This window comes from Amblyomma maculatum, chromosome 1, assembly GCF_055883805.1.
Source record: "Amblyomma maculatum isolate TAMU_Amacu chromosome 1, ASM5588380v1, whole genome shotgun sequence".
Lineage (NCBI taxonomy): Eukaryota > Metazoa > Arthropoda > Arachnida > Ixodida > Ixodidae > Amblyomma > Amblyomma maculatum.
The window spans coordinates 52,942,058-52,956,964 of NC_139344.1; the positions used below are offsets into that span (position 1 = coordinate 52,942,058).

Consider the following 14,907-nt stretch of genomic DNA (forward strand, 5'->3'; position numbering starts at 1 on the left):
TCAGCATTGCCTACATGACTCGACCACGTGTTTGCCGGTATGTGCGGGGAGTGGCGATGACTTGTCAACAGCGGAAGCTGCTATCCTGCAACTTCTGTGACTGGACGTTAGTTGCATTTGTCTGACGCTGCCATCATGCTGACATCCAAATACAAGATAAAATGGACAAATGATACCTATGGAATAGGGACCTTAAATTATGTTCCATAATGACCTCATCGAAAGTTGCTTCTGTCAACAATTATATAGTCCATTTTTCGTCGCAAAGTTTGCTTACTGCAAGCAATTGCTGCTATTCCTATGGTCATATTCCCATTTATTATCGGCAGCAAAATCTTACGAGATGCGTGTTTAAAATATATATATATATATATATATATATATATATATATATATATATATATATATATATATTTGAGCGCTGTTTCACTAAATAAGTTGACAACCAATTTATTAGTATATCGTTGTCTTCAATTGTGGGACAGGTTCTTTCATACTTGAATTAACCTCGGGTGACTGAATCGAAATAGTTCTTCTTTACCTGGCGGTATCTCGTAAATATTTGCTTCAAGGAATATCATCCGCTTGTTGCCCAAAGTCTGCCGTTGTTGCACGGGTATTCAGTTTTTCCGGTCCCTACTCTACAAACACAGTGTTCGGAACTCGCACGAAAGGCTGCCAAAGCGAAACATTTTCGGTTGGGGCTTGAAATTTAGAAGCTGCTCGTCTTCGCCCAATTGAGTGGGTTGCAAGTGGAACAGTGTAGAGCAACACAGGCGCATACCACCGCTGTTAATCTTTTATCTTCTGTTAATCAAAAGATTGCGTTAACCGCGGCAGCTCTTAGCAGCTAAACTGCAGCCGGCGGAAATGAAACGATCAGGGAAATGAAGGAAAGAAAGGGGCGAAAGAAAGCACATCGCTCACATCAGCTAATCGGCTTAGATACTTTGCGGCTATTCAAGACACTCTTTGTGCGAAAGACTGCAACGTGTGCCCTTTCTCCGTAAAATGCCCTGCCGCCCCGCTGTTATCCCCGCGTCCCCACATACCAGACAGGAGGAGCCGCGCAGCATATTCCGGTTCGAGGCTATTTTCTTCCTCGCCGTGAAAACGGTCTATAACAATCAGTTTTATCATGCTATGAGTGACTGGGGCAGGCGCGTCTACCGCCACTCCAATAATCGGAACGCGCGATAGCAGCAAGCGGCTTTTGAAGCGAACGGTGCTAAAAGCGGCGTCATGATCGCGGCTGACTCGCATACTTCCGTTGACAACTGATGGTTGGAAAGACAGATGGCTATCGCAAAAAAAAAGTTACTTCTTATCCCTATTTCCAAATTAACAGGGTTGGAATTAACGAGTATTTAGTTCCGAGCTGCGTTGTGCAGAAGAGAGAGCAGACAGCTGCCGCCGTCGTGACCATGCACTGACCTTGCCGCGGCCGCCGTCCCCTCCCTCCAACGCCGCCGCCCGCCGCGCCGGTCATGGCCCATTCAAGTTTTTCCACTTTTCCATGGTTTTACCTGGTCCATCATCTGTCCCCGTTTTGGACGTGCGCAGCCTTTAACTATGCCTTCCGATCGCGGAAGTGTTTTCTTTTTCTTTTTCTCTTTTTTTTTTTTTTCCGCGTGATGGTGCGCCAAGCCGCCCAGACACGGCGGTGCATAGTTCGAATTATCCGTAGCGGAACCGACTCGCGTTTGAATTAATGGGCTTTTTTATACAGAGATCTCTATGGAGCTTGGCCGGACCAAGTAGTATAGTTCGAATGATCCGAAAATACGAATTATTGAGGTTCGAATTAACGATCTTTCACTGTAATCAAAAGTAACTGTATTTAAGGTAGAAATGTCTTGTGTCGATTGGTGTGATAGTCTTAGGTTAATCAAAAGCTTTGTTTCCAACGTTTTGGCAAGGTCGGCAAGGAAATGTGATAGCGTAAAATTTGGCATATTTGGAAAACGGTATCTTATAAATTGGAAAATGATTTCAGCAGCCTATTTCAGGAAAACGCCACTTAACAAAGGCGGGAAGTAGTGAGTCATTTCATTTATTGGATGTTTTGTGAATTTTATTTCTATGCCAACAATGTGCTATTTGTTGTGGTTTATGGGATAGCACTTGGTTGTTTGGTTGGGCATTTCACAAAGAACATAAGTGCGCATTTCTGTTTCATGAATTAGGTTATTAGCCAAAATATTTTTTCTATACTTCATATTTCTTGGAGGTACTGCATTAACGCAACATGCACTTTTATTTAAAATGCCATCATTCAGTATTGACATGCTTGGCCAAGCTCTCGTACAGCATGGGGACAGAAACTGCAACCTTTTTATCCCATTAAAAAATTGTCAGCCGTACCCTCTGCTAGTTTTGTTTCTAATTTTTAGTTCAGAATCGTAACTTGCATTTGTGGAATTCTGTTTTTCAGATCTCCTTTAAAGGTTTGGTTAGAGCAATGCTTTGGGACCCCTTGAAGCTTGCAGCATATTCTGTGACATGTAGTACAGAGTGAGCAAAGCAGGACCGAGTCTGAACAGAGTCCTGTGGCTCATAAAAGTTTGCGTGTTGAGTTTGGACAATTACATCATCCTAGAAAAAATGCCACATTGATGTTCTTCATATACTACCAACCTGTATTGTTAAAGGGCATGCTATGGGGCCTGTAAGACCTGAAAACTTGGCTCTTCCTTCTTTTTTTTCCCGCTTACATGCGTTGCAGTTGCAGTCAATGACATGTTTCATTGAGCACAAATTCTGTTCTTGGAGCTTCTCTGACAGTTCTCACAACCGGAGTAGTGCACTGTACTTTTCGTTCGTTTCTAAATTCATTCTTAATCTGTGAAGAGTATATTTACCAATGTATAAAATGAATTAAATAACCAAATACCCAATTATTAGGTGGAAAAATTAGGCCAGGGGAAAATGAAAATTTTTTCGGGGACTTGTATGTGATTTGCCTTTTCATTTGCCACAGGCCTAATGGGGACATGAAATCGGTTAGCTACAGCCCCAGAATGACGTAGAGAGGGCAAGGTGCTGATGATGGGAATCGGCAGTAAACCAGCATGTGAGGTTTTAATGGAAATGAGACAGCCCTAATTTGTAGATTTTTCCAATCTGAATTTTGCAATTTTTTTATCTGGATAGGAGTGTACATCTGATGCGATCAGTTGCATAGTGTTGGGTTAGGCATATGTAGCAGTCTAGCAGTTAGCATGGCAACACCTTACTGGAAAGGTGTGGGGTGGCACTTAGGAATGTAATGCAAATTTTAACTTCAGTATAGAATGATTTTTAAGATGAGGTAAATTTTTATAGTAAAACTTCACCACTTTAAAATAAATCCCTCAGTATAACTATGAATATGTTGTGATCCTTACTCATTTATTTTTAATATTTTGCACCGGTAAGATGACCAGTTTGGTCATTTGACGTTGGCAGTTTGCCGGATCTGTAAATTTGGGTGGTAAAATTGAGTAAACATTGATTCGTAAGTTCCAGCAAATTAGAAACATGTTTGCCACTTTTTTTTCCTTTTTTCAAAGGAGTCACTAGTGGTAAAAACTTATTGCAGCTATTTTACTCATTCAGGTGGTAAAAACTTATTGCAGCTATTTTACTCATTCAGGCCATTCCTGGAAGTTTTATCTGCTGCACTTCTAGTCTCTTTCGATACAGCGGGTAGTTCGTGAAGTTGGTACCAGTGTACACAAAGTGATCCAAAAAGTTTCACAAAAAGTCTCTGTGGCCTTCATGCATTTAAAAATCCACATGCACATGCACCATGAAAACTGCTCGAGCGGGAAGTCTAGATTAATTTTGACCATCTGTGGGGCTCTTAGATGCGCATTTGCATTCCATAGTATGCAGCATTATTGCATAGCGTCGTCACTGGGATGCAGCGGCTGTAGTCGGGACATGATCCTATAACTTTCGGCCGAGCAGCTAGGTACTATAGCTACTGCAGTGGGTTAATTTTTCAAGCTATTTTTGAATGTGTGGACCGTCAGAACGAGATTTCGCCCATTTGAAATTTCAAGCACATTTTTTATTTTTTTTTGCAGGACAGCGAACACTGTTTTCTGGTGCGCTTTCTTGGCTGCAATCATGTGAGGAGTTCTGCGCGTTTGTTTTGTGCAATTTCAGCCATTTTTCTACCTAACGAATGCTTTCTTTGTGTAGTCATGTCATAAACGATTTTTTTTTTTGAGGGGGGGGGGGGGGGGGTTGTAATTGTAAGCTCTCAAATGCTGATAAGAAGTATTCTCTAAACTTGTGTATTCCACAAAAGTAAGTGAATGTTGAGTTGAGACACATGTACATGCTGTGATCCTGATGAAGATTAGAAATGCACAGGGGGTCAAAATTAATTGGGAACTTGGTGCTACAGCATAGTGCTGCTATTACGGAAGCTTCATTGAGCTGCATGTGAATCCAAAAATGCATGATGTGCCTCAATATGTCAGGTCTGATCGCTTGGACATTTTTTTCTTTCCAGAAATGTAATGTATGCAATGCCATATTATGCTAACAATTTATAGCAATGGCCCACATGCCTATCAAACCTTAGAATCAAACTGCCAGCACATTGCAGCAGGTGACCGAACTTTAGTAATGCAAGCTTTAGTAGTGAAATTGGCCACAAAATGACTCCTCGTCTTGCTAGCCAGCAATATCTTCAAAGGGCCTGCGAAAAGCTATTTACTAAAACTAGAAAAATGTGCACAAGCAGTAGGTGTATCATAAATCTTTTGCGCAACACAGAAATTTTTAAGTTGCCTCCATTAGCACCGAACATATAAGACGTTTCGTCCAAATTGGTTGCGAGCAGTCGCCAGGTGCACTCTTTGCAAGTTACATCTGAATTATAGGCTCAACGCAAAGCTTTCAAATTTGACTAATACTGACAGAGAATTTCACCGAGTCCTGCATATATCATTTGTGACATTGGATTCAGTGTTGGTGAACATAAAATCACTGAATAGCAATTTTTAAATTAATTTCTACCTCACTTTGGATGTTTTGCAGTTTCAAAGCCTTTTTTTCTTGAGGTAATTTTTTCTTTCCTGGCTTTGGGGGTTTTAAGAAAATAGTGATGTATTTGAGGGGACTTTTTGAGATGAAACTGGTGATATGAAGTCAGAAAAGGTGTTATTCCGCAGTCTTTGTGACAGAAATGTCCTTTTCTGCTTGACCTTTGTGGTGTTCACTGTTGCTGGCTGGGTATTCCTGCTTCAGTTATTCCACTCAACCTTTTGTTGTGTTTGACTGGAATCTAACATTACTTTTTCATTATCCTGGTCATATAAGCCTTCATTTCTCCAACCATTAGTTACCTTGGCCTAGCCTGATTTTCCCACTTATGTGAGGGTTTGGGAGATGAAAATAGGTAATCTCAATTTAGTTGGTTGCATTATACATTTACCCATAGTGTTTTTCCTATAATGCTAATTTTTCAACTTAATATTTCTAATTTTTTGCTTTCAGCAGACATGGGTCTTGTCTAGTTGAAAGCAAATGCCACATCTTAGTGGGTGGAGTTGTTTGCCATTGGACACTCGCACTTTCTGATATGTTCATTTTATTTCGATGGAGCAGACAGCAGACGAGAGGGCCACGTTTGCTAGTTCTTGACGCACAACGGCCTGAAATAAGAGACATTGGGCAAGCGGTGGTTGGGGACGATGGGTCGGGGTGGCGCAGGTGTGCAGGCCTCCAGTTCGTCGCGAACAATCGGGGTGACAGTGTTAGTGACATTAAGGGTAGAAGCGGGAGGTGTGCTAGTGTTTAGCTGTTGTGCAACAAACGAATATGTTGTGGCCGTGTGGGGAAGTCGTTGAAACTTGAAATATGTGCCGGCTCTTTACTTGCTCAAAGAGACTGGATGCCCCTTGATGAGGGCATCCATGGTATCACGGCCCTTGCAGAGAAGCAAATGGAAGGCGTCGTCCGCAATCGCTTTCAAGATGTGTCTCATCTTTTCTGATTTCGACATGGCGGTGTCAACCTGGTGGCATTAGGCTAGCATGTCTTGAATGTAGGTGTCGTAGCTTTCAGCGGAGGACTGCACACTCTAGCGAAGGTGTTTTTTGGCCACAAGCCTTCGAAGCATCTGGTGGTGCGAGGAGAGCGCAAAGACTTTCTTTGAAGATGTCCCAACTCTTTAATTTGTCTTCGTTGGTGTCGTACCATTGCCTTGCCGTGCCGGACTAATAGGAAGTGACGTTTGCTAGCATTACGGTGGGGTCCTACCTGCTATAGGGGCTGACACGTTCATTAATGGAGATCCATTTGTCCACGTTATCGCCTGAGGCACCAGAAAAGATGTCAAGAGTCACGGGGCTGAGCCAAGACCATGGCAGTGGGGCTTTGCAAGTGCCGGGTTGAGTCGCAGGGGCCCTTCCGGTGTAGCGGCCACTGCGAAGCTCCGTAGTGCAATGGGCCAGGACACTGAAGATGGTAAAGTCCTCACCTCCACCAAGATGTTATGTGGCAGGAACCATCTACAGCACGTAAAGCACTGATGCACACACACCACACAAGACAAATCCACAGGGTGCACCGGACGTCGAAGCAACGACTGCTTCGGAGGATTCGGGCCCCGGGCACGTGCCAGATGCACACACGCTTCGTCTGCCTCATCTTTTTTGACTTGACTCGTAGCAGTACAATACCGCAAGCAAGCAAGAATGGATAATTCATTTATATTTATTTTGTAGACAAATACAGGACCAGCTGTTCATGTTAAGTACAATTTATCATATTCATAGTCACTAATTCGCACACAAAAATTCAGGGTGGGATGTTTAGTGCTTATGATAGCCGCGTTTGTGGCATTGTGTGCAGCTCTGCCTCATTTAGCTCAGAGTAACAGGTTGCAAAAGGGCAGCAAACGCTAACATTGTTGACTATTTACATTTGGCTATACATTTGGCTAAAATAGTGTGCAATGGGCCAGTTAGGAAATCGGAAAATTTTGTTCAATGTAGTTAGCATTTTTTCAGCGCTGGAAAATTTTGTTCAATGTAGTTTGCATTTTTTGAGTGCTGTAGCTGTGCTAGTCTGCAACTACCTCCATTTCCATGCTTAATGGGTGTTAGCAGCGTTGATGCACAACCTTAACACCAATGGAAAATAATGTTCTTACCTTTGTTATGTGGCACTCCTGGGGCAAGATAAACCATAAATTTGATGGGTAATTCTTTGACAAGCACTGACACCTTAAAGCTGCCGTGAAGGATTTTAGTCTGGTCGGAATTATTGTCTTAACATAGTTATTGTGCCTTGAATTCTCCTCTGACTTACCACTTCCATGGGAAAGGCAAAAAGGAAAGAAAATGAAAACTGGCAGCGTTTAAGCATGGTTGAACAGAGTTAAACGAGCGATGGCTCGGTTTTTGTTTGACTTTGTATGCTTTAGCGTTTGGTTTGGATTCTGTTCATCAAGACCTTTTCAAGGATATTGATTTAGTGTTCAGTGCAATGTTTAAATAAGACCTGCAATTAGTGTAGTGCTAGTCAATATAAGTTTTTCAATGATACATGACCCGGTAATGTAGCATACAGATCGATTTTTAGTTTTGATGAAGTGATTAACAGTAATTAAAGCTTACCGTTATTCCAGTACTATTATTCTCAAAATAAGCTATCCAACAAAGTAACATTTATGTTTCTGTGGCTTGACTTGGGAGGTTTGATATTGAGCCTGAGCTGAAGATCAGACAGACACAGTCTGCTGGTGCTCAACTTAAGCATTGAGTAAAGCGTTCATTATTAAAGAAATTTCTTTGGAACCAGTCACTGAGCGCTTCATGCATGGACAACAACACATTTGTATAGAGCTCTGGAACAGGTACACTGACATCATTTATGGGTGGCCTGTTGTTTCAAATGGCATGTAATAATGTATGCACCAATGTATATTGGTCCAGCCATGCAGTGGTTATATTGTCATTTGAACCAACATTGCACACCATTTGAGCGCTGTAAATGAATACAGTCGACATCTGCACACACAAGCGCTTTGTATGAAACACTGAGAAATGTTGTAAGGTAGCATGGTATAGTAAAATAGTTTTCTTAACGAGGCTGCCTGGAGATAATTCAAAAGTTAAGAAAGGCTTCGAGAGGAATTGTCTTGTGCAGTCCAATGTTGACGTTGCCATAATAACATTGGTAAACTCGTCACACAGAATCTTTGTATTAAGTGATGCAGTTTGTCCTAGTACCAACAACCTATTCGTCTCTTGCCAACTTGGAAGGCTTTTTTTTTCTCATTAGACATGTAGATGGTGAGAAACATACTCTATCTCGTAAATGTTCATTCTGGCAGGCTTGGTGATCATTGTGCAGTCGCCTAATGCAGTAATGCATCTTTCCATCTCACTAAAAATTTAAGGCCCACGTTGCAGAAATTCGTTGTTTTGTTAAGCTGTCCATCACATGTCAAACATTGCAGTTGTAGGTCATTCCTCAAAGTAGAATATCTCATTTTCACTGCAAGGAGATGTCATTTAGTCAAAGAGCTGCTTGTTAAAAGGACAGAACACTGGAATTTAGGTCTCAGATTTTTTCTGGCACAGTGGAAGGATTGATGTCTAAAAAAGTATGATTCTATTGCGGTTTTGGGTAGAAACGCTGTAGAAAAGTTTTACAGAGAAGTTTTCGATCAGTGCATGCGCCTGTTCTTATGTAGTGCGATGCTGGAAACCATGAACAGCGACCGCGATGACGACTGGTGGTCGACAAAAAAGACGTACTGGAAACGAATATAAATTTCACTCGCCAGACAGTAATTAGACATTTTTTTGCATACAGTAGCATCCTCTTTAGTTTCACGCTCAAGGCTGTTTCGGCACAGTAACGCATGCCTTGTTGATGGAAAGTTTTTGTGGGCACTATCATTGCTTCACAGAACTACAAACACTGTGGCCCCGTCTAGTGGCAAAACCTGAAAGGAGGGCTGGTTTTTATTTAAGGACGCAGTGTAGAGAGCCTCAAAATGTAATAATGACAGGGACTCCTAGAAGAAAAAAGAACTGTGTGCACTTATGAAAATCAGTGATATTTTGCTGAAATGTAGTCATGTGGGGTATTACACTGAAAGTAATAGAGTTTCTCCGCTAGATAGCGCCTCAGTTGTTTTTATGCGATTTTCAATGGCATGTTAAAATTGTAAAGCCGCTTTTCTTTGAAACTGTAGTGCTCGATCTGTACTAAATGAGGCTAGGTCTTTTCATCTCCACCATACTCTCATGGCATATTTTGGCCAGTGGCTTCTGCAGACATTCATATCATAAGTCCATGATATTTTGTTACATTTTTGCTATTTCTTATGAACAAACCTTGGCCATTGGGAATTCAACAGGAATATTGTAGAAATTTCAAAACAAGGTGATGGAAGATACACAGCTTACTAAAGTTATGATTCTTTATTTGTGCATTCTGCTTGTTATATTGTTCCTCCTTTTGATGTTTCGTATGTATCACAAGCCAGTGATTAGTGAAGAGTAAATTAAAGAACTTGTTTATTTTACAAGACAGCAAGTAACAAGGCGAGATAAGGTGATATAATCACTTCTATTCTACAGAAAGTCATGGATAATTTCACATAGCACATTTAGGAGTTGTTTGAAGTGGGCTGATAACTCTAGAAGTTCGTTTTTATTTTTCAGAATTAATCAGATTTATTAATACTATGTAATGATGTATGCAGATAAAACTTTTGAGCATGCTAGAGTATTGAAAGATGGTACATGTTATGGAAATATAACTGAGGCATTGTTAATAGTTACTTACAGCAAGCAGAGGCATATTTATCTCGTGATACTTGGGCTATATAGTTGAAATCCGTGATGCTAACTATTCGATATGTGTGCATAACAGTGATGAAATGTTTGGGTAGTTCCTTTTTCTGGGATGCAGACTAGTGAGCAGGTGTCTCACAGCATTTCTGCGTAGACATGTTGAGTCATTGACGGACATAAAATTTTCTAATTTGGTGCACCATATTCCGGTGTATAAGACACTTCGTTTATTTAAGAAAAATTGTACTGGTGCATCATATACTTCTTGTTTTTTTCCCAACATTTAGTTAAAATGAGAATGTGACATAAACAGTTTCAAAGCGATTTTAAGCCTGTTTAAGACTGCTTTAATGAAGCAGAAAAGCCTCTAAATACGAGGGGTGTCTCTTATGCACTGGAAGATAACGGCACTTGCATTTAGCCTGTCGACAGATGGTTTAGGTGTGATTAAAGCGCATTAACCACATCAGAAATAAGGTAAATCAGTATTGTGTATAGTTCAGAGGTGATCAGTTTTATTAGGAGATGGCTCATCTGTTCCCATGACTTCTATATGTTATTACAGCAAAATCTGAATAATTTGAAATGATTGAGGCAGCAAAAAAAAAATATTTGAATTCACTGACCAAAGCAAAGAAATCATAACGGGCAAAAACCTTGATTGCAGGAATGTCTTGTGTATAGACCACCTACTTCGTCCCACTGCTGCATTTGTTTTGTAGTTTTCTAGGAGGTGGCATTGCATCATATGCCCAACTGAAAGCAGTACACTATAAATACGCAATGGTGCCAGCAGAGATCAACAGTGCTGGTTATGGGGGCCCATTGGTTAGGGTGCTGAACCAGAAGACCTGGATTCGATTCCTGCTGCAGCAGTCGTGTACTATGGGATTTCGGTGCATGTTCAAAGCCCAGGTGGTTGAAATTATCCAGTCCTCGACTGCGGCGTACCTCATAGCACAATTTGTTTTGGGATCTCATAAACCTAAATAGTGGACTAGTGCTCCCGAATGGCTTGTGGCAAAACTGCATGGCTCAGGTAGTTTTGGGTTTCGATGCGCGCAAGCCCTTGAAATTATCAGCAGGTGCTCGCTCTCTACCTTCTCCTCGCCCAAGGGAGCGATTGCCAAGGCAAGCAGCACACAGTCTGCATGATGCATGGAGCCCTGTGTGTTCTGCCAGGAAGGGGCAACCACACATTGTGTGTACTACCTGCAGCTCATCCAAAGATACCTTACCCCCTACAGATAGGCAAGCCAGATTTTGGATGGTTGTTTTTCTAAACAAAGACAAAAGAAGTTTTAAAAAATTGAGATGCTGATAACCCAACCCTCTAGCCACAGTACACAAATTAATTTGTACACAGCAGAAGGCGATAATCACTTGGTAGACACTGTTGAAGAGCTAGTGTCAAAGGAGTGTGCCCATGCATGGCATGAAGATCTGTTTCCAGTCACCTGTTAGTAGCTTTTATATTGCTAGCTCAAGATTCATAACACAAACATTCATTGTGAAGATTTGTGGTTGTCCACATATAGCTGGCGATAGCGTTGAGACTATCTATTCGGAGCACTGGCACTGTTATGGTGCTCTTTACCATCACATTCCCTTAACAGTGTCAGTAGCGCATGTTCCTTGTGGAGCGCTGGCCACGGAGATATCTGAAATATAGGTAGAGGGTTACAAGCACAGTAAAAAAAAAAAAAAAAATATTGCACATTAAAGCTTCTGTTTGCACTTCGCTTTTTCTTCAAGATTTGCCTCAAAACAGCTTGCATTGCAGAGTGAATGAGCCACGAGTCCAAATGGATGGCGAGTCAGTCACCCATTTAATTGTTGCGGCTCATGACTCACTTCAGCCAGTTTAGGCTCACTCACCCATTTCGACTACTCTCGACGTACTCATTTGCGCTTACTCACCCGTCTTGGCTCATGACACACCTGGATCCACTTTGACTCACTTGGACTCTATCATCTTGACTCATGACTAATTTGGACTGAGTGTCTTGCTCCGACTCGAGACCATGGGCGTTAAAGAACCTCCCACCATTACTGAAAACTGTGAAAGGGGTGAAACATACGCTATATGCTGATGATGTCACGTTATGGACATGCACAGGCAACGATGGGGGGGGGGGGGGGGGGGAATCGACATCGTTGAAGAATATGCGGAATGGGCAGGGCTGAAATACTCACCAAGCAAATCGGAACTTCTGGTAATCCGAGGAACAAAAAAACGCAATATCAACGCTGAAGACATTTTGGTGGAATTAAATGGCACACCGATAACCAGAGTGGACAAAATCAGGGTCTTGGGACTGATAATCCAAGACAATGGAAAGAACACAGAAATAATAAATCGACTTAAGTCAACAATTAACATGACAACCAGGTTGATAATGCGAATAGCCAACAAAAGACGCGGGGTCAAAGAGAACGATTTGTGCCGAATTGTTCAGGCTTTTGTGATAAGCAGATTAGTGTACACCATCCTCTACCTCAAGCTAGAGGTGGCAGAAAAGAACAAAATTGAAACGCTCATAAGGCAGGCATATAAAGCAGCACTGGGGTTGTTACCCCACTGCACCCCTACGGAAAGACTTCTTAAACTGGGGGTCTTATGCGAGGCACATATAATAACACAGCTAAAGAGGCTCGCCACCACATCCACGGGATGGAAAATCCTGGGTAAATTAGGACTACAAGATAGAATCCCGGAAAGAAATGCACAAGTAAAACTGCCGACTGAAGTAAGGAACGCACTTACTATTAAACCGCTACCAAAAAACATGCACCCTGCTTTTCATGAAGGCAGGAGAAAAGCAAGAGCAAAGGCCCTTGAGGCCTAGTTACAAGGCTCTGAATACACTGTTTATGTAGACGCGGCGGAATACAAATGAGGTAACGCTTTTGCTATCGTGGGCGTGAACGACTCGGGAAAAACATTAACAGCAGGTTCAATAAAAACAAACTACTCAGGGACAGCGGAGGAGGCGGCTATCGCCATGGCGATGGTCAGCACCAAAGAGGTTACCGTAATTAGCGACTCCAAATCTGCTATAAACAATTTTGCGAGGGGCATGATCTCCAAAGAGACAGAGCGAATTTTAAGATATAAAGACTGGAACCAAAAAGAGGTGACATTAATATGGGTGCCGGCACACTCGGGGAACAAAGGAAACGAGTTGGCTCACAGTGTAGCTCGAGGTTATGTCGGCCGAGCAGTGAGCCAGGTTGATTTCCCCAATTTCTCGAGAGATGCACTAATCTCATTTCATGACTACACTAATCACTTTAAACTAGAAAGGCGGATGTATCCTCCACCAGGCAAGAAACGACAAAAGGCAGGAAGTAATCTGGCGTCGGCTCCAGACGCGTGCCTTCTTCAGCCTTTCTAAATTAGCGCACATGTACCCAGCACAATACAATCCAAATTGTAAACACTGCGGCGAAATAGCAGGATACGATCACATATTATGGAGCTGCAAAAAAGCGCCGCCACCAGCGGACCTACTACCAGTCCCTTCTCTTGAGCGGTGGGAGGCTATACTGGCCAGCTCAGACCCGTTAACGCAAGTTCGGGCTATCGAGTGGGCTCAAAAGGTCGCCGAGAGCAACAGACTTGAGGCCATCTAAGTGTAGCGCCCACAAATCGCTCATTGCTGACAATAAATGTTTTCCAATCCAAATAATGAGCTGAGCGAATACTTCAACCCAAGTAGCACTGGTCAAGGTAATTTATCTTTAGGCCGGAGGGTACGTTATCTATGCTTCAAGCGGTTTGATGGATAGTTTTTTTTTCTCTCCAAGAAATGTGAACAGAATGATTGTGATTTTTATTTTGTCCAGCACAACCAATTTAGTTTCATAGGTTGTCAACAGGCCTCTGCTCACATTATGCTGTGTAGCATCCTCCTACGCGGCACCACAGAGGCTTTTAAAAAGATCAGCGCTCACTAGCGGCGTCTTGGTGCTGAATGGAAAATAAGAAATTGGGCCTCACGCGCTGTTCGCACAAGCACGGCACGGAGTCCCATTCTAGCAGCCTGCTACACTCTGCTGCTCCGCTGCAATACCCGACAGTTGTATAATAATGGACACGGTCGTCGTGTGCATCATTATAAGGCCGACTGCACCCACTGCAGGGCGAGACCTCGCCCCGTTAACCTGGTCCTTGTTTCGACTTGCGAAAAATTACAAATACGCCAGAAGTGTACACGCAGGAAGGTGCTCCACAGAATTTTCTTCGGCTGCCAAGAGACATTGCCAAATCGCTGTACTCTGTTGCGCTTTTGGTTGCAGCAGTCTGGGCTGTACGATGTCGGTGCATGTTAAGAATCCCAGGTGGTCGAAATTTCCGGAGTCCTCCACTACGGTGTCTCTCATAGCCTGAGTCGCTTTGGGACGTTAAACCCCACAACCCGAACACTCGATTTATATATGTATAGGAAAGAGGCCAACAGTCGGCAAGGCCATGGAAAGCATTAAAGATTATACTTGTCTTTTTTTTTAATTTTTACTTTGGTAATCACAAATTAGTAATGTAATCTATTTAGGGGAAAGATAATTAAACACAAAGTAGAAGTAAAAATAACGTGCCGATGGTGGGAGAGCTACATCGGCCGCTGTCCCACCTGCTACTTTCTTGTGTAATAATGTCCGTCTACGAACCTTGAAAGTGTTCACCAGCGCCACCCTCAACCATAGCGGTATATATATAATATATGCTGGCTTCTTTCCTTCATGTATTGTAACGAGCACCCTCATCTCCCCTTAATTGATCTGCTTGTAGCTTACGGGGGTCTCGGTTCTGGCAGTCTTGAAGCCATAGGTAGCGTAAGAGGGTTCTAGCACAGCTTTCGCCCTCGCTCTTGATCACGTTCTACGTGACGCTGGCGGTAACAAATGACGTTCCACGTCCGCCGCTATGGCTGAGGGTGGTGCTGGTGAACACTCTCAAGGTTCGTATACAGACAACATAAAATACCCGAGAAAGTAGCAGGGGGGGACAGCGGCCGATGTAGCTCAGTTGGAAGAGCACCGGACGCGATATTCGGAGGTCGTGGGTTCGGTTTCCACCATCGGCACGTTGTTT

The 14,907-nt window shown here is 42.6% G+C and overlaps 1 protein-coding gene across 4 annotated transcripts in view; it reads left to right on the forward strand.

Moving 5' to 3' along the window:
* LOC146202385 (serine/threonine-protein phosphatase 1 regulatory subunit 10-like) overlaps positions 1 to 14,907 on the forward strand; it is a 90,579-nt gene that overhangs the window by 13,024 nt on the left and 62,648 nt on the right. For 2 of the 4 annotated variants that reach the window (XM_084588135.1, XM_084588136.1), the window contains one exon: positions 4,071 to 4,115. The exons of the other annotated variants lie outside the window; for them this stretch is intronic. In XM_084588135.1, coding sequence (XP_084444261.1) covers positions 4,071 to 4,115 — 45 coding nt within the window. The remainder of the gene's footprint in view (positions 1 to 4,070; positions 4,116 to 14,907) is intronic. 4 annotated transcript variants of the gene reach the window in all.